Source organism: Mytilus trossulus, chromosome 4 (genome assembly GCF_036588685.1).
Source record: "Mytilus trossulus isolate FHL-02 chromosome 4, PNRI_Mtr1.1.1.hap1, whole genome shotgun sequence".
Taxonomy (NCBI): domain Eukaryota; kingdom Metazoa; phylum Mollusca; class Bivalvia; order Mytilida; family Mytilidae; genus Mytilus; species Mytilus trossulus.
This window is the reverse complement of record NC_086376.1, coordinates 47,628,026-47,647,308: the sequence shown is the minus strand read 5'-3', so window position 1 is coordinate 47,647,308 and position 19,283 is coordinate 47,628,026. Positions and strand designations below refer to the sequence as shown.

At 30.4% G+C, this 19,283-nt stretch overlaps 2 protein-coding genes across 4 annotated transcripts in view; one reads left to right on the top strand and one right to left on the bottom strand.

The window, feature by feature from the left end:
- The window catches only part of LOC134715415 (protein FAM81A-like), a 32,116-nt gene that overhangs the window by 4,395 nt on the left and 8,438 nt on the right, over positions 1 to 19,283 (top strand). Inside the window, exons 1-4 of one of the 2 annotated variants that reach the window (XM_063577577.1) lie at positions 12,927 to 13,011; positions 14,289 to 14,705; positions 16,434 to 16,682; positions 17,486 to 17,728. In XM_063577577.1, coding sequence (XP_063433647.1) covers positions 14,316 to 14,705; positions 16,434 to 16,682; positions 17,486 to 17,728 — 882 coding nt within the window. In that variant the 5' untranslated portion in view covers positions 12,927 to 13,011; positions 14,289 to 14,315. Of the gene's footprint in view, positions 1 to 12,926; positions 13,012 to 14,288; positions 14,706 to 16,433; positions 16,683 to 17,485; positions 17,729 to 19,283 lie in introns of those variants that run through there. The other variant, XM_063577576.1, reaches the window with a different exon arrangement.
- LOC134715414 (protein FAM81A-like) lies at positions 1,962 to 18,240 on the bottom strand. 2 transcript variants are annotated; one of them, XM_063577573.1, is made up of 6 exons: positions 18,131 to 18,240; positions 7,762 to 8,220; positions 6,703 to 6,951; positions 5,616 to 5,858; positions 3,732 to 3,842; positions 1,962 to 2,411 (listed from the first exon to the last, which is right to left on the bottom strand). In XM_063577573.1, the coding sequence occupies exons 1-6, from the start codon at positions 18,131 to 18,133 to the stop codon at positions 2,196 to 2,198; spliced, it is 1,281 nt and encodes a 426-aa protein (XP_063433643.1). In that variant the 5' UTR covers positions 18,134 to 18,240; the 3' UTR covers positions 1,962 to 2,195. The 2 variants fall into 2 exon arrangements, with proteins under 2 accessions (XP_063433643.1, XP_063433644.1); XM_063577574.1 differs by lacking the exon at positions 18,131 to 18,240 and adding an exon at positions 11,918 to 12,048.

The window sequence follows — 19,283 nt, the reverse complement described above, 5'->3', positions numbered from 1 at the left end:
CAAAAAAGATGACTTTATTTTTCCGAACAACCAAAAATCAGCAAGAATGTATCATACTAAATGACTGCAAACTGCCTAGCCAAATGGGAACAAATTTGCGGCATGTAATTCCTAAAAAAAAATGCAACTCCCTCACTGTAACAAGATCACAGTCATTGTACATTGTACAACTTGACTAGATGTACTAATAGCATTGAATCAACAGAAGGGTACATATTCTTAAATTTTTTTGTTTAACTGATGACAAAATGGTGGTCAAGTTTTGATATCAATGATTTCAATTTTGCCATTCAGAAGTTCTGGTCCTGATAGAATGGAAATAGGCATTTAGTCATGATTATTTTATTAATTGTTAGTGGCTTTGAACTAGCTGTCAGCAGGAACATATATATTGACGGGACTTGACACTAACTAATTGTAGTTGATTTTATCGTCGGGTCATAGGTAATAAAGATTCGATACGGAAACGGACATGTGTAAAAATACGGACTTGCTATTATCCTAATAATTTCTGATAATATCAATAAAATGTCATTCAAACTAGTTTTATAGTGATGCAAGAGTATAAATCTTTATTCCGTCACTTCAAATTTGTTAAAATTGCATTCATTTCAGCACAGAATGATACAGAATGTAAACAGGATAATGAAAAAATGACGGCGATTGCCACGATGATTCTCAAATTTCCAAACAATTATAAGTCAATTAACATTAAATAAATCAAACTTATTTTGGTAATTTTATATGACAAAATATATTTACTTTGTGATAAAACTTGTTTTTATTTATGATTAGAGTTATGTGGTTAATTTACTGAGAAGTTCCGATATTTTTTCAGTCCGACGCTACCAAAATCTATAAGTCTCGGGGAGTACGAGATTTCATCAATTTTATACTCAAAAGCCTATCAGATTCATTTCCCGTTAGATATACTGTTCCCAGCTGTCAGTAACTGTACCTAGTGTTGTTTTTGTTGTTGTTGTGATGTACAAGTACATGTACATGGCCATGTCCACTTGTTTTTGGAGTACATTTGTATTTTTATGTTTATCCATCTGATGAGTTATAAGCCTTTTTCAACTGATTTTTATAGTGCATTCATATCTGGTACTGTTAAACCACTGTCCTAGGTTAGGGGGAGGGTTGGGATCCTGCCTTGGAAATTTTGCCGTTTTTGCTATTACAATGCACATGTATCTTAAATATTATTATAGATAGAGATAAACTGTAAACAGCAATAAAGTTCAGCAAAGTAAGATCTACAAATAAGGCAACATGACCAAAATACCCACTCTCTTTTTTTGGGTGCAGGACTTTTTACCAAAAGATTTTAAACTAATTAAGGGCATTGTATTCCATCTTAGCACCATATCTTATTCTATCCATCTTTGAAAGGTATTTTAGTAGAAAATAACCATATCAAGAGTCTAAGACTACAAACAGTAAATGTTTAAGGTAGTTTAAGGTTGTAACAATTCGCGAAATGTCAATGTGTGAACTTTACATTTTAAGACTCAAATTGCCAAAAAGCCATCAATGTGATGAATTTATATATTTTGTTAGACAGCTACATGTATATTTTAAATATTGCCTCTATAAATATTCCTATGCAACTTAAGTTTGACATTTCTTTGACTTGTAAGCCCCTAATGCCTGGTCTTGTTTTGAAGTCTTGATACGAGAATTACGAAGCAACAAAGCAGGGTGATATTGGCATAGGGAAGGACGATAAATGTATATAGATATAGGAAGATGTGGTGTGAGTGCCAATGAGACAACTCTCCATCCAAATAACAATACATGATATACAATAATGCTTCCTGAGATATACTAAGAAATACATCATTTATAAACAATAAATGGTCAATAATGGAGTAAATTTAAGATCATCAATTCAAATAAAAAATGAAAAAAATTCCGTTTAACTTGAATTTTTCATGCATGATAACTCAATCACCCCAAACAAAATCAGTACTGTAATTCAAATAAACACTAAAAAACATACATGTACATGTATAAAAAAATAAAAATAAATATATATTTTACACTGTTAGTTATCCAATATTGACAATGCATAACATTTTCTAACATTTGAATGTTGTGTTTATTCAGGAAATGAAAAAAAAGTTTCTGAAAGCTTTCACAATTCCAACGATTTTCTTCTGTCCTAAATTGAGAATTTTTCTAAACAGTCATCAGTGGAGTACAACTAGTTTTCTAACTTGGTTCACATCCTTTTTGAGTTTATCCTCTTGCAGTTTAAGTTTGCCTTCAACAACCCGTTTAGCATTACTGATACTGTCATGTACTGATGTAAATCCCTCTCGGAACTCATTCTTAGCTGTCTGTAGTTCTGCCTGATGATATCTGCTGTAGTCCTCTAATTTAGATAAAACAGTGTTCTCAATAACCTTTAATATATGAAGCGAAAAACAATCAGTAACAAACTTACATATATCTGGACACATAGAAAGACAGTATATTTAAAATATAGTTATCTATTTCATAGACGGTGAAAAGTCTATAGATAACCCAAATTAAGTAGAGTGTTTGATTTGGGATAAAATTGGATCTATAAATAACAGGCTATTATTTGAACATGGAATAATTTTTCATTATGAAATTTGCATAATTTCTTGTACTTGAGATTTTTTAATAAATTCCATGTTTATTCTGTACTTTAATGTTCTGTGCTGCGCACAACACTTTCAATTACAAATAAGATAGCACATTTTCTATTGAATGCACTGTCCCGCGCACAACACTATCTATAAAAAATACATTTTATGGAAAGTGTTATCAAATAAACATGAAATTTATTTAAGATTTCAAGCACAAGAAATTATGCAAATTCTATAATTTAAAATAATTCCAAGTTCAAATAATAGCCTGTTAAATACAAATAATTTGTATACCCCTGTCATAGGGGAGGGAGCATTTAGTTTTACCCTAGTCTGCCTGTACGTCCGTAACTAGGTTTCAAAGTTGGTTCCTGTTCTCTAACTTAAGTTTGCTTCAACCAAACGTTATGATACTTGTACACAATGCCAATAACCACAAAACACTGATCCAAATTGAAATTTAGTTGCGTCACTTTTTTTCTTCTAGAGTTAAATGCCACTTTATAAACAAACAAAAAAATGCTGTTTTTTTTGTTTGTTTCCATTCTGTAACTTTAGCTTGCATCAACAAAATGTTATTAAACTTATACTCAATGCTTTTTACTATAAAAAAAAACAGATCATTTGAATTTTGGTGGTGTCACTTCGTCCGTTCTAGAGTTATCAATGGTCCTTTATAAATGGAAAAATAGAAATCTAATATCTGTTAAAAAAATATCAATGATGTAATTGTTAAAAGTAATTTTTGAAATTGGAGTTATCTTTCTTTTTCCATAAAAAAATCAATTGAGAAATTCCATAATCACATGGCAAAATCAAATAATAATGCAATGTTCACTGAAAAATTTAAACAATCGTTACCCTTTGGTGCTTACAAGCACTTTGATTAATGTTCTTCAGTTTTGTCCATTTATATAATATATATAACTTTATACATGTACAATGTATGATATACAAACTGAGGCATCATCTGGGACACATTCCCCATTTATTCATGAGTATTTTATTTGATGTTTTCTTATGACCATCTACCCCATATCAAATTCTTTATTTTTGTATATACATGTAAATGGTGTTAAATATAGGAAATTATTATTGTCATGTACTTACCGCATGTAAATTATTGATAATTTGTCTGTCTCTTGCTACAGCTGATTCTACCCTGCTTAGTCTACCCTGTATGGAGAAAACATTGTCTTCCAACCGACTTTCTAATTTTCCCTTTGAAAAAAAAGTATGTATCATTGTAAAATTATTATATACTGGTAAATGTAGACAATGAAGGATTTGTAAAAGCCAATTTTGAAATAAAATGTATTCCTTTTAAATTATTGCATTCTCTTAGATTTGCTAAAATAACATGGTTTTATTCTCTCTGTTTCAAATGAAGGACTTCATTATTGGTAGTTAATGCAGCTACTTTTAGGAACCCAACTTATAGGAGTAATAGTAGTATCTCTTTCTGTGGAAATTCCTTTTTCATGAGCTAGCCCACGCACATTGGCTCATTATGTAAGTCTATAAGAAATTAAAAAAATAAAGAGTATAATTAAAATCATATGACAAACATGTCCTTGTCATCAGGGGCGGATCCAACCATTTTAAAAAGGGAGGTTCCAACTATATGTCCCCATTCAGATACATTGATTGGCCAAAAAAAAAGGGGGGTTTCAACCCCTGGAACCCTCTGGATCCGCCAATGGTTATGATCTAGAAGGTATGAAAACATGCCTGCCTTATAATTTATATTTGTTTATCTGAAATTTTATTTGTTGAAAATACACAGTGATAGATCTTTGTGAGCTTTAGTTTATCTTTTTATTTTGTCTTGTATTTCCTGGTTGCTAGACAAAAGCACTTTTGATTTCTGTTGATTTCTTATGCCAAAAATACATTTCTAGAAGTTTCATTTTGATTTTAGCTCCCCAGTAAAAATTACATTAAATAGATTCTGTTATGTTTGTCAGGACATTCTAGGATAAATAAATCGATACCATTGTAATCCATTGTTTTTACAGAGCTTAAAATGTTTACAATCTTAACCACTTTTAATGTTAGATGACAATGTCTTCAATAAGCAAATCAAATAGCTTTGTATTTATTAATTTTCATATGTATCATGTATATTGTCCAGTTTTCTTAAAGAATTATTGTATTGTGGAATTATAAACTTTGGATTTTCATAGATTAATTTATGAATAATTGATGGTGGTACATTTGTATTATCAATATGAATCGATGTATAAATGAATAATTGAATCAATAATAGTTGGTACATGTATTTATCGATAATTCATATATTTTCCCTTTGATGTTACTGCCTAATATTTTTGAGTATCAATCTACTGGCTGTATCACTGAAAATATTAGGCAATACATTGTGTGACGTCATAATTACTGATAAACAGAATAATAGGTAGTTTTGTTTTTGATACTGACTATATCATGTGGAATGTCATAACTGGCACTATAAATGGGCTCATCTAGATATTCCACATGAAATAGTCAGTATCAAAAACGAAACTACCTATTATTCAATATATACATGCACACTATACTGTAAATTAAATTGTATCATCCACTACATGCACTATGGTCATACACTGTATATATCTGTTCAGACAGGTACTTGTTATTTTAAACTTGAATAGAGATCTGAATGGCTACTTTTTGCTGCATGTCTGCAATATACCACTCCAGTATATAGTTTTATTGTGTATGGAATGAAAGTAGACATTGAGATAATTAAATACTGTGCTGATTTAAATGCTGATCAATTGAATATAGATGTTCCTGTCTATACCCATTTAAAAGCTAAGAGTTGAAAATATAAAGCTTTCCTTGGATAAATTTTTCTCCAAAATTACACTTAAGTTTGATGTTAAGTATATGGTTATTATATTTATCATTTCTTAAGGTTTTACCTCTGTGAACTTTTACTTTAGGCTTTCTTTTGCAATTCTATTAAACTTTTACATACTAGTTTACTCTTACCAACATTTGTGTCCAAGTACTTGTTGCCTTTTCCACCATGGAAGCCAATCTACTTTCTATTCTGTCTATATCTCCACTCATACTAGATTTGTACAGAGTCAAGGCGTTTTTTATATCTCGAAGAGAATTTTCATTTCTCTCTGTTGATAAATCTAGGTCACGTCTAGCATCTTTTTTCATATATAATAAATCTGATGAACTTATACCTGCCAATTTCTCTAGTTCACCACCTAGTGCTAAAATCTGAGGAAAAAAATATTATGTAAAAGACTACTTTTAAAAAAATTAAATTAGCTATTTGACAAAAGAAAAAAATGAAAGTTGCATCATTCTTCCCAGAACCCTTCTTAAGTTTAGGACAAAATGCTCAATTCTAAACACTATCCAAATTTTTAGATGTATCTTAATATGGTACTGATAATTTTATCCTGAAAGTTTGTTGCCCATGGGAATGGAAGGGAATATGGTTATATGGATGGTAGTACATGTAGCTGCAACCAATAATAAACCAATGATAAATGCAAACAATATTATCTAAATTTACAGTATTATATTTTTTTTTAAATCATTATCGATTTTTCATTTTTGTTACAAGAGTTGATGTCCTTGAATGCAACTCCTTAGACAAAAAGCACTGGCATTCCAGCAGCGACAGCAGCTGCAACCAATGATATATCAATTTGTTAAAAGGCCAGTTTATGAGGAAACACTAGCGCTAGGTCAATGTTATTGAGAATGTAGTTGTATGAGCCATAAATTGGCACATCTCAGTCTCGCTTCAGTGATTTCCTATATAATCAACCAAATTTTCCCTAAGAAAGTGGTCTCTGGCACCCTGGATCCGCCTATGCAGTTTATTGTACAATTTGTATTAATGGCATTCATTTAAATATATAGATAAGATTTCTTTGCTCTGCAATTATAAATATTCTGTAAAACTAGAAGTAAATTTTTAGTTCAATTCTTTATAAGACAAAAAGACAAGTTATAAATGTTATGCTTATAAAATGAAAACTTAGAAAATTGTATGCTGCGGCTATTGCTGCCAAATGAAAGTTTTCCCCTCTGTTAGATTTGGGTTACTTACTTGTGATTCCATTTTATGTACGACTTCTTGAACTGCAGTGTGTGCCTTGTATTGATCATTTATCACACGCTGAATGTCACCAAAACATGTCCTGATATCTGATGAATGCTTGGCAATACTAGCATCACATCTGACAATACGACCCCGTAAGTCTTGTAATGATGTAACGTTATGAACTTCTAATTTTCCAACAGCAGCATTAGTTCCTAAGATTCCATGATCTCTTGCTCTTATCTCTGCTTCAAGACCCTGAAAATAGTTAGGGAGAGGTAACATGCACATTCAGATTGATATATATATATTTCTGATTTCAACTTGATGCTATATCTAAAGACTGTACTTTTTTACCTCCATGCTCAATTGTTAGAAACACTAACCATATAAATAAATTTGAAGAAATATTAGACAGTTTTAGAACTAAGCATCAAGTGTGAATGTGCCAAGATGGAAATACCACTAAAAAGAAAACTTTTTAAGGTTAAGGCAATATTGCAATAAGGAAAGGGTCTTCACATGTAATCATTTGAAGTTATTTGTCAAATTCTCCCCAAACTGGCTAAAAATGGTAAAACATAGATTATTATTAAATTCAGACTTTAAATTGTTTACAGCAACAACCTTTTGTGTTTGTCTGTCTGTCATTTGTCCTTTTGTCTGTCTGTCATTTGTCCTTTTGTCTGTCTGTCATTTGTCCTTTTGTCTGTCTGTCATTTGTCCTTTTGTCTGTCTGTCATTTGTCTGTTTGTTCATCTTTCCATTCATAAGTTTTGTTACATAATAACTGAGCTCCAGCATTTGATACATTTAAAGCTGTGATAGACCCAAGTGTTGTTGTCTGTCATTTTTATAAAGGAATGGTTTACAAACAGATTATTTTAAAAGTATCTTGAGATCACAATCATAGTAGCTAGGTTAAGGATTTGATTAAACTACCTTTGTATCCCTTGATAACTGATTTTTTTTTTATTCATTATTATTTGAAGGGAAACAATTTCATTAAATTTTGTAGGTATATGTTAACTACAAAGTACAAATTTGTTATAGTCATGTGTACTCTACCTCGATATCCTGATTCAAACGTTTGACGATAGATGTGATGTAACGTATGTGGTCTTGGAGTAAATGTCTTGTACTATCTTCCAGTCTCTCCCCTTGAATTTCACTAAGATTATGAAGAAACTCCTCACGATTTTGGAAAGCCTTGTCAATTAATGCTTGTGTCATTTGCTGCTGATGGTTGATAGCTTCAGTTACCTTCTGTTGTTCTTTCAAAACAACATTTTGGGCAATTATGGCTTGTGTAACTTTGTCTTCCAAAGCATGGAGTCGTGGATGTACGCTGTCATCTCCTTGATTTACAATTAAGCGATCATTGTCCTCTACTGTAATTCTACGAGCTGGACCCACTTGTATGGCATTATATTCTTGTTCAACCAAGTCGAAAGATCTTTCATGTGGTCTAGCACCACGAATTCTAGGTAGGACAACATTTGTTTTGGCCATGTCATATAATTTTTTCTAAAATGGAAATAGACAACTCTGATTATATGTTAGCATAGTTCTCCATTTATGATTTGGAGAATAAGTTTTTTTTTTATTTTTCTGACAACCATCACTCTAAAAGGGTTAGAGTGAAAAAAGACCAAAGTTTAATTTAATCTGTCTTTTATGCTCAAAAACATCTTTATTTATCATCTGGAAACCACAACATTTTGATTTTTTTTCCAACATACTTTTACCATAACTCTGGAACAAAAAAAGAAAAAAAAATAAACTGTCAAAAACATTCATTGTAAATTGCATTTGATTTCAATAAGGGGTATTCTATTTATCATAGCTAGAAACCACAAAATTTGGATTTTGAGTGGTCAAACAGGAAGAATCTTATAAATCCCTCCTCTGTCAAGCAGGGGCTATAAAAATGTATGTAAAGCTACATACATGTAGATATAGGAAGATGTATGAAGCACAACAAAATTACTACATTGTATCACAAAATTTTGTCCTATGCAAAGTTTTGAAGATTTTGAATTAAAAAAAAAAAATTAGATCAATATTTAAGAATTTTGGTTTATAAAAAGAATTCATAAACAGATATGTAGATCTACAGATTATGCTCATTATACTGAAAACACAATTTATATCATAGATTTTTGTATGTAGATTAAAATTTTAGGTTTCAGTCCAAACACTGATATAAATAGTTCAGACGCTGCAGCAATTAACGATTTTGATAACCGAAAACAAAATTTTAATGTCACTATAGTGCTAGAAATATTTTGTGTTATTTTTTGCTATGTCATTGGTGTATACACCACTTTACTTACATGATTTACCATTTGTTCAGGTAATCATGATTCTAATGAAGTCATTTAAAAATACATTTTAAAGATTCTTTGCTGTATTGTGAGCAGTTGAACATTATAAATAATGTGATTTATTTATTTAACGTCACAAAGCCATATATCATAACATAAATGACATTGCAATATGTTTTACAATAGATAGTTTTTTTTTATTCTGACTGATCTCAAATGGTTATTGAAACAAGAAGATATTCTGACTTGTGTAAGATGATTGCTGAAACCAGCAATAATGTTCTGATAGAGAAGGGACTATATTGGGAATAAAGATAAAGAAAAAAAATAGGGGAGAACAAAATGTTCTCCTTCTAACAATGTCTTAGGATCAATATTTTATAAACTCTGAGAGAAAAAAAATCAGATCCAAATAATCCATATCTAAGCACCCAAGAATTTTCATTTTTAATGTTATAGTTGAATTATAATGAGTTATCTCTGTTGGCAAGTTTAGACATGCAATGAAGATAGAATATATACTCTATGATTGGTAATTAAAAATCAATGAAGCCTTTAAAATTAATATTATTGAAAAATTAAACTTTCCTTTCCATTTGCTATTTGCATTCAGAAATATGATAATTTCATTTGAATACATTCCTTTAATTATACCTGATCATATCTACAATCAGAAAAAGGTGTAATTTAAATCTTTTATGGTATATTCTATGACATTGATTTCATTAAAGTAATTAGATGAATAAGTAATTCTAGCCCAAACCTGGCCCAAAAAGCCAAGTAAGCTTTTATATCAGTTGGCGTCCGCCATTGTCTGTTAACTTTTACAAAAAATCCTCTGGAACTTTAGGCAAAACTTAACCAAACTTGGCCACAATCATCATAGTTTCGGTGACCCTAAAAATCTGCCCAAAAATATTAGACAAATCAGACAATCTGTTGTTGAGTTGCTGCCCCTGAAATTGGTAATTATAACTTAATTTTGTAGTTTTGGTTTTTATCTTGAATATTATTATAACTACCAAGACAAATTTAACCAATTTATTCACAATCATCATTAGGGTATCTAGTTTAAAAATGTGTCCAACGACCCTATCTGCCAACCACCATGGCAAACATGGATAAGAAAAGAACATAGGGGTCAAATGTAGATTTTGGCTTTAATCACTGAAACTTGAGCAAAAGTATATAGGTTGAATTATTTCATGCATCAATTATAATATCAGGTCAGTGACACAGGCTTTGAGCCTCTAGTTCTTCATCTCAGAATGAAGTCTTTATATCTCATAAGAGTGAGCATGATTTTGGAATTTTAGAAGTATTTTTTTTACAATTTTTAATATTAAGTCAAGTGCATATATACAGGTATATTACAGTGGTGGATCAAGGGTGGTTTTTTTCACAATCAATACATTTGAATAGGGACATATCTTTGGAACCCCCTTTTAAAATGGCTGGATCTGACCCTGTATTATTTAATTTACCCTTGATGACAAAAATCTGTTTAAAAATGTCCGAAGACCAGAAATCTTTAAATAGTATTAAAAGAAATTGCTAGTATTATTGCCTGATCACTCACCAGTCCAAAAATCTATTTTGGCAAATAAGTCATGTATTGAGAGGACAATTTTAATGTTTTGATAGAAAAACAAAGGATATGGGGTATCCATTCATGACACCAAATCAGTACATGTATGTACAGCAAAAAAAAACACCCAAAAAGCAAAGGAATTGCTTTTTTCATCACAGTAAGGCCTTCAACACAACACAGAGCAACAAAACTCTCACCTCAATGCAAGTTTAAGGCAGCGTCTAGTTAACCAGTTTGAAGAGTTTTGATTAAGTGGGTTGACCAGGATAGAGGGTGAAAGATGTGGTTTCATTGAAATGACATTGAAATAAAGATAAGTATTTCGGATCAAGAAAGAAATTTTACTTTGCAACATGTTCCCTAGCTATGCACCATTCATTGAGAATCAGATGGATATGGTAGTTCAATATCACATGAAAAGTTAAGGGAAGGAAGAGATGTAAATTATTATCTTAGCCTCTTCCTGGTCAAACTTTTATATTTGGGGGTATTTTTTTATTCTTTAAATTTTGACTCGAAAAGATTGAGTGAATACAATGTTAAGCAATGAAACAAAGCAACACCATGACAATGATTTCAGTTAAATGATTAAATGAGCAGTAGTACTGTAAATAAAGAAAATGTGGTTCTATTTCATTCATTTTATAAGTTTTACTCAACATATGTATAGGACTACACAGCTACTTTTGCATAGGTACTATTTCTGTACTTAAAATATGTAGTACTGGAAATTTACTTTTGATATTTAGTACTATTTCTTTACTTTAAAACTATTGTAATATTTAGGTACTTTTATTTTACAGTACTTGATTTGTACTAAATATTTTGGTACAGGAATAATACAATATTCCATTTTTAAAATTCAGGATTTTAAGAGATTGGAAATAGAAAAACTTTCAAAATGCTGAAAATGTAACAGTAGTAACCAAAAAACTGTAGTACCTTAATTTCAAGTACATATTTAAAAGTACTGTAAAATACAGGTACCTAAATATTACAATAATTTAAAGTAACAAAATAGTACTGAATATTAAAAGTAGATTTCCAGTACCACAGAAATAGTACCTATGCAAAAGTAGCTGTGTAGATCAGAAGTCATCAAAACTTGAATTTTTATTCAAAGAAATAAAATATGTATACATTTCCTTGGAAAAAGAAAATAACAAAAGTCAGAAAAGTTATTTTCTTATCTCTTGAGAGACATTAAGGTAAATTAAAATTTTCTAATAAACATACATTTTCTAGAAAAGAAGTATATAATTGAAATAATTTCATATAAGATTATGAAAAAGAAATCAGAACTTACTTTTTCACTTTACATTGAAAGCTCCATATGTCATATTAAGAGTTGGTATTATCTAAAGTATAAGTAGTGACATCCTTAGAAACTATTTTTTTCTACTGTACTACATATATTATGCAGATCAAGGCAGTACCCATAATATAGGAATATTTCTCATTGGTAAAAATTGAGGAACTTCAAGGGTTACGGAATTAACTAAACATGCTAAAAGGGAAATATTTTACCAACTGATTTGAGATTTACAGTTCCTTTTTATATTATCTTTTCATCATATTTTTATAATTAATCAATTTTAGAAATGTCCATCCATAGTAAAAACATAAAATTTTCAAACAAATCTCCTTAATGAAGAAAATCATTAAAAGATGTAAAGAACAGGATGAATAGGAGTTGGTATTAAATACTGTTTGGTAGTATATGACTTTCAATAATAGCATTGAAATGAGGCAAATAATGAAATGATCATTTGAATACACTATGGTATATTCAGTTGTATATGTTTATATACAGCTAACAAAAGTCCATAGAAAAGTTTAATGTCATAGAAATCAAAGATACTATAGATGGGGGCTACATGGAGTTTAATTTTAAATTGTATATTGGAGTGCAATTAAATTATTGTAATTACTTTCCTTTTGACAATGGATTTTAATTTTCTTTGTAAATATATACTAAATACTTGAGTTTTCATGTATTTTTGAGAAATTCAATATTTTTTTTGTCATTCAATATATAAAAATTTATGTAAAACATACCACCAAATATTAATTTCTTCATAGATATTTTATCAAAGATATCAACAAATGTGTTTGTGTACAGAATAATTCTTTTTTATCTTCCAGATGCTTAAAGCAAAGCATATTTAACTAAAATTCTAGTACATTGCTAATTGTATACATTTATTTAAACATTCAAGGAGTAAGCAGACACTTGACAATACCCATTTCAGCCTCTAATCACGAACCCCTGATGCACTGAAATTTATTATTGGAAATCTTAATGTTTCTTCTTTTTAAAATTTCATATTCAAAGAATTAAGTTTACCGTAAGTCATAATTTTTATATGCAAAGGCTATGAATAGTTTAGAAAAGAAATTGTAAGTTTATTTCAGATTTTGTAATCAAGTAAATAGATAGAAATAATTGATTAAAAAGAAATAACACTTATTTATAAAATTCTGTAGGCCTGAGAAAATATGATCATTGGTATATTTATATTCTTCATCATAACATTTTGTGGGTCTTTTGTAATACAAAATGTATAAATGTTTCATATTTTACAAGGGCATTTGAAGCTCTCAAAATATCTTAGTAACAAGAAATCTTTTTGTAAAGAGAACACAATATGTAATTAAGGGGGGTAAAATGTAGTAGTTTTTCCTGCTCAATAAAGTGCATGACAAATAATATTATATGTTAATGATATAAAGAAAGCTGTAGCTGACAGACATCAATTCTTTGTAAAATATTTTAATTTATATTTGTGGGTACCATTTTTTTGTGGACAGAGGAAAATTAGCATTTTCATTGATATTTGATTCAGGGTTTTGCCAAAGTCTGCATAAATCCTAATTGAAAATTTTCAATAAGTTGATCAGTTAATTTTGTTATGCAATTGTACCCACGAAATCCACAAAAATTGGTAGCCAACGAATAAAAATTAATCCACAGTAATCTGTTTTTATCATGAAATGAACACATATTTTAAAATGTAGACATGATGCAAATGCACATGTTCATGAGCTACAAACTAAAACCTGGTTACATCATTGATAATTTGATGATAGTTGAATTGAACTGTTTGCCAATTCATATGAACAGGTTATCAGAAGGTTGAGCACTTCCATACATGTTTAACCCCACTGGTTCCTTCTTGTGCCAAGTCAGGATCCTGTAATTCAGTGGTTGTTGTTGGTTCATGTCTGTCATATTTGTTTATCTTTATGTTTTGTTAGTCATTTGGCTGGAAATTTTTCTCAATTGAGTTGTTTCATATTTTTTTTTTATTGATGAGCCTTTCATAGCTGACTATATGATACAGGTATTTTTCATTGTTGAATGCTGTACAGTTACCTATAATTGCTTACATCCACTTTCTTTAAAACTTCAGTGGATATTTGTTGCATTGGTAATCATACCATATCTCCTTACTTTTACATAAGAACCTGTTTACCTGACCATTGAAGGCATTTCAGTAACTCTTGTTTTAAAAAAATTTCAAATTTTGATTTGTACCCAATGACTATATTTGATTTGTACCCAATGACTATATTTGATTTGTACCCAATGACTATATTTGATTTGTACCCAATGACTATATTTGATTGCTTTATTAAATATATCGTGAAACCTAATGATATCCATTTTTTTTCAGAATAAGATATAATTTGCCCAGAGCAGAATGACTCACAGAGGAACATTACCAGCTTTACGAGCACCATATGACACATCAGAGGAACCAGAATATGCAAATAATCGTTTCCGAAGAAGTCCCCAAAGCCAAGAGCAAAATCAGATAGTTTCTTTTCAACAGAATAATGGTGGTCAAACTCAACGGGACTATCACAGTCGTGGTCCATCAAGGTTGGACCTTTTGGAAGAGAGATTAGGTCAGCAAGAGAGAAATACAGCAACAGTTATGGATAGAGCTTTTAAAATCAAGGAAGATGTGATTGACAGTTTGAATTTCACACATGGAACTTGGCAAGATGAGAAACATGCAAGATCTATGTTACAAGAACATATACGTACAATTACTGCTATAGTTAATAAACTAAACAATGATATAGCAGTAAGTTTTACATTTGAATATAATTTTTGTTCTAAGAGTTTAAGACTATATAAAAAAGAAGATGTGGTATGATTGCCAATGAGACAACTATCCACAAAAGACCAAAATGACACAGACATTAACAACTATAGGTCACTGTATGGCCTTCAACAATGAGCAAAGCCCATACCACATAGTCAGCTATTTTTATTTGTGAACATATTTTTCCTTTTGACAGAAATACATAACTTTTTAGTTTTAAAAGATAAACACAAATATTTTTTTTTTGGGTAAAATTATTTGTAATTTCTATTCTATATTATAAGCATCCTACAAATTTATGTATCTTTTTTTTTTAAAGTAACTCATATTCATCAAACCTTCATAAATTTAGAAAAAAAACCATTATTTTTTGCTGTATATTTATCAAATTTGAAAAAAAACTTGCATTGTTGACTTTTTCATTAAGTTTGGTACAAATAATCTTCATACATAATCAAACCAAATGACATTTTAAAAAAAGGGGTCCATAAACTTGTTTTCAAGTTTAATAAGCTTGAATGATAAAAATCAGTCAAAAAATGCATCTTTTCCTGATATATCACTGTTTGAGGTCGCAAAAATAATATTTTACGTAAGCAACGTCATTACTTCCCCTGTAACTGTATAGTATATGACCTTAAGCATAGGTAGGACAGGTTGGAGACATTTATAGCATATTCAAAATTCAGACATGTTGTATGAGGGGAGGTAGGAGAGGTTCTGATCCAAAATCCTGGGCTTAAAAACATGAAATCCTGAGGTCCCGAATTTAAAGAAATTTAAATCCTGACATCCCAAAATTGCAAAAAAGAATTCCTGGATCCCAAGACGACCAATCCTGAAATCCTGAGTTTAGAAACACCCAATCCTGAAGCCATTAAACTTTGCTCAGTGCTCAGAGCACAAAAATCATGCTCGAAACATGAAATCCAGCAAATTGATTGGTTGATTTTCAAGTCTGAGTACAAAAATCATGCTCGAAAGTTTTATGACTGTGAGGCCTGATAAAGGTACTCCCCTCCCCAACCCCCTTGTATGCAGATATATGTTGTATGATAATGATAGAAATTGTAGTCAATGTTATAATCATGGTTGATTCCCCAAACTTTCAGGTAAATTTCTCACAACAACAGGCTCTGATCCATTTTCATTTATTTTTTATTTTTCAGAAAATTTCAATTGGTTTGAGTCATGCAGTCATCTTTGACAAATGTTACATTCATCTTAATTTAAAGCATTTTTTTTTAATTGAGAACAACCGCTATGACAAATAAACCAGCAGCCATAAAGAAAACCTAATAGGAACAGCAGCCATGACAGAAATATAAATTTTAGCAATGATACAGAAATTATCTTATCAATGACAACTCCCAAAATCATTTACTGTGGATTCAGTATTTTTCGTTGGATACCAATTTTAGTGGATTTCATGGGTAAAGGTGAACCACTAAACTTAACATTTAACCAATCACAAATTGTCTATAGATTGTATGCAGATTTTTGCAAAACCAAGAAATTAAATATCCACGAATATGTAAAATTTCTATAATCCACGAAAATTGGTACCCATGAAAATAAATGAATCCACATCATATGAAGATATTTTGGAGATTTGTTCAAGTTTGCTGTTTATATTATTTTTTCAGTATATGATAAAAAAAAGTTTTGAATAATGAAATGATTCTAAAATATAGCCTTTCTTTTCAGTCACTTGATGATCAGTTAAGAGTAAGAGATAATGCAGCAGTCGGCACAAATTCTGCAGTAAAGAACCTGGAAGTTCATCATGTGGCATCTTTAACAGATTTACGTGGAAGGATTGTCAGATGTGACACATCAATTTCTAAACTTTCTTCAGAACTACGCAACTGCACAGATTCTTTAAAGCAAATAGGTGGCACACAACAGGATAATCAAAACAGATTATTGGATAGAATACATAACTTAGAATCAAAGGTAACACATAATCTTATAATTTAACTTTTAAGTTTTTCATACCCCAATTATGGGCTTTATGGGTTTTTGTATCTCTGCATCTGTTTGTCCTTAGGACCATCAGAGGTGTTGACCTTAATCTATTGATCACTTTATCTTGGGTTTATTAGTGTTTTTTTCACTGCGATTTACAAGGTCAATGCACGAATTTAAAAACCCACGAGCATGTAAAAATTGCTCAAACCACGAAAATTGATACCCACGAATCAAAGTACTTTCACAGTAGTTTTTACCCCAATTTCAAGATCCACTGATTACAGAAAATGAAAGTGTGAGTGAGGAATCTGTGTACTGTTAATACATTCTTGTCCATTTTCTGTTGAAATGAGTTTGCAATTAAGAACTAATGATTTTTGGTAAATTGCTATATTTGACTCTTGGTGTATTTTTATTTACTGGTACTGTGTTGTTGCAATTTATGAGATTCTGAGTTCTGCATTTAAAATTACAGTAATGTTATCAGTATTGAGAACATTCTTCCACTTTACATCAAGTTCATGAAGACCTTCCTAAAACCTTTTAAACATAGCAAAAAAAAACCATTCAAAGAGTATTGAGAAAATTCTGTACTGTAATAGAAATAAGTTCAAGACTTAAATTATTAAAATTTATTATAAGCAACAAAACTATTAATATCTCAAATGCTATTGATAGACCATGTTTACATGCTTTATATTAAGTGTAATTTCTTTATATATGAACCATTTTGTTATTTAATCCTGCTTATTGAGGTGCATCTGTATTTAAGTGATTGAATATTATAGATTGTACAAGTAAACAACTTGTTAGATCGTAACACAAGTGAGCAGAAGATGAAGTTACAGCATCTGGAGGGGGACACTGGTCAGCAGATGTCCATATTAGACAGTAAGACACGAAGTGTAACAGATGATATGAAGAATATGATAAACCAGTTTCAAGCCCACCAGGAAGGAGAGAGGGAAAAATTGGAATCTCGACTGTTTGGACATATTGAGAAAATGTCAGCAGCTAAAGACACATTAATTGTAAGATATTAGATCAAAAGTCTACCTGTCATTTGTAAAAAAAAAAAAATTGGTGCTAATCTAAGATTGTGCAATTTAGCAAGTTAAACAAAATGAATAAAGGCCCATATTGGCGAATAGATTAAACAAATGGAATGCCATACAGGTTTGTACAAAACAGCCTCCCTGAATATCAGAATATTCTGCAGTAGTCAATATACACATGAGCAAACAAATTTTATTGGATTGATTGAGAGCATAGGATTATTTACAAAGCAAAAGAAGCATGTCATATTAGAATTATATACTTACCATCAGAATATTTTAAATTGATAATTGATATAAATGACAATTAGAACAAAGTTGGCTTCAAAATATATTTTTTGTGGATGTCGCTGTCACTCCTGTCTCTTATGTACTCACCATCAACACATTTAACCATCCTTACTATTGAGTTGTAATTTTTACATGCATGTAGCCCACCTTGATGCCCACCTTTCCAGTTAGCACACATAATCAGCATGGCCAGGTAACTTTTATGTGTGTGTCCATCTCAGGTATGATCTCATCTTTTACATGTTGTGACTTTAATAGTATATAGGTGTGCATTTTGTCTTTTATATTTATCCTGAAAAAAAACCCAACTGTTTTATATTATTTTCTTATAATCCTTTTTCAATGTTGTATTATTTTTTAAATGTCACCATTGTGATATAGGTAATTGAAATTCATAAATGACTGTTCATGTTTTAGCTTATTTGTAGTATAGTGCTCAATTTCAGTTAGGCTGAGCATTTTATTTTTTAAGATAAAATGAAGTGAATTTTCATTAGAAAGAAGTGCCAATGTATATAATTTTAGGATGCACATGTTTATTGCAAAAAAAAATAATCATTAGCCTAAATTAAATTACCTTGTCTACAGATATTTCTTTAAAAAATAATGTCAATTTACCTAAAATTTCTTTTAAACCCCTGTCGTGGGCATTAAGTGTTATCCTTGTCCATCAGTCCATACATCCTCCTGTCAATCAATACATTCAAAATTAGTTTTAATTTGGGTTGCATCACTTTTATCATTCTTGAGTTATGTCCCTTTATAAAGTTATATGCAAGTGAGTCATTCTTTTGTGAACACATTCTCTATTTATTTATTAATACAAAACATTTTTTAGGCCACCAAATTCTTTTGTTCTGTATCAATCATTGAAAACCTCTCTGTTATATCTAAAACAGCTGAAATAAAAAGACAGTAATGTCATTAACTCCCCTGTAACTGTATTATATAGATATTGGAAGATGTTGTATGAATGCCAATGAGACAACTCTCTATCCAAATAACAATTTATTAAAATAAACCATGATAGGTCAAGGTACAGCCTTCAACACAGAGCCTTAGCTCACACTGAACAACAAGCTATAAAGGGCCCCAAAAATTATAAGTGTAAAACCATTCAAACGGGAAAAACAAGTCTAATCTTTAAAAAAAAACAAGAAACAAGAAACTCATATAAATCACATAAACAAACGACAAGTACTGTACATCAGATTCCTGACTTAGGACAGGTGCAAACATA

Excerpts from the sequence above, each read along its gene's own strand:
- LOC134715414 (XM_063577573.1), bottom strand. Across the intron at positions 6,952-7,761 it reads GTTTGAATCAGGATATCGAG|GGTCTTGAAGCAGAGATAAG; the intron begins GTAGAGTACACA and ends AACTATTTTCAG. Across the intron at positions 2,412-3,731 it reads TTATCAATAATTTACATGCG|GTTATTGAGAACACTGTTTT; the intron begins GTAAGTACATGA and ends CATATATTAAAG.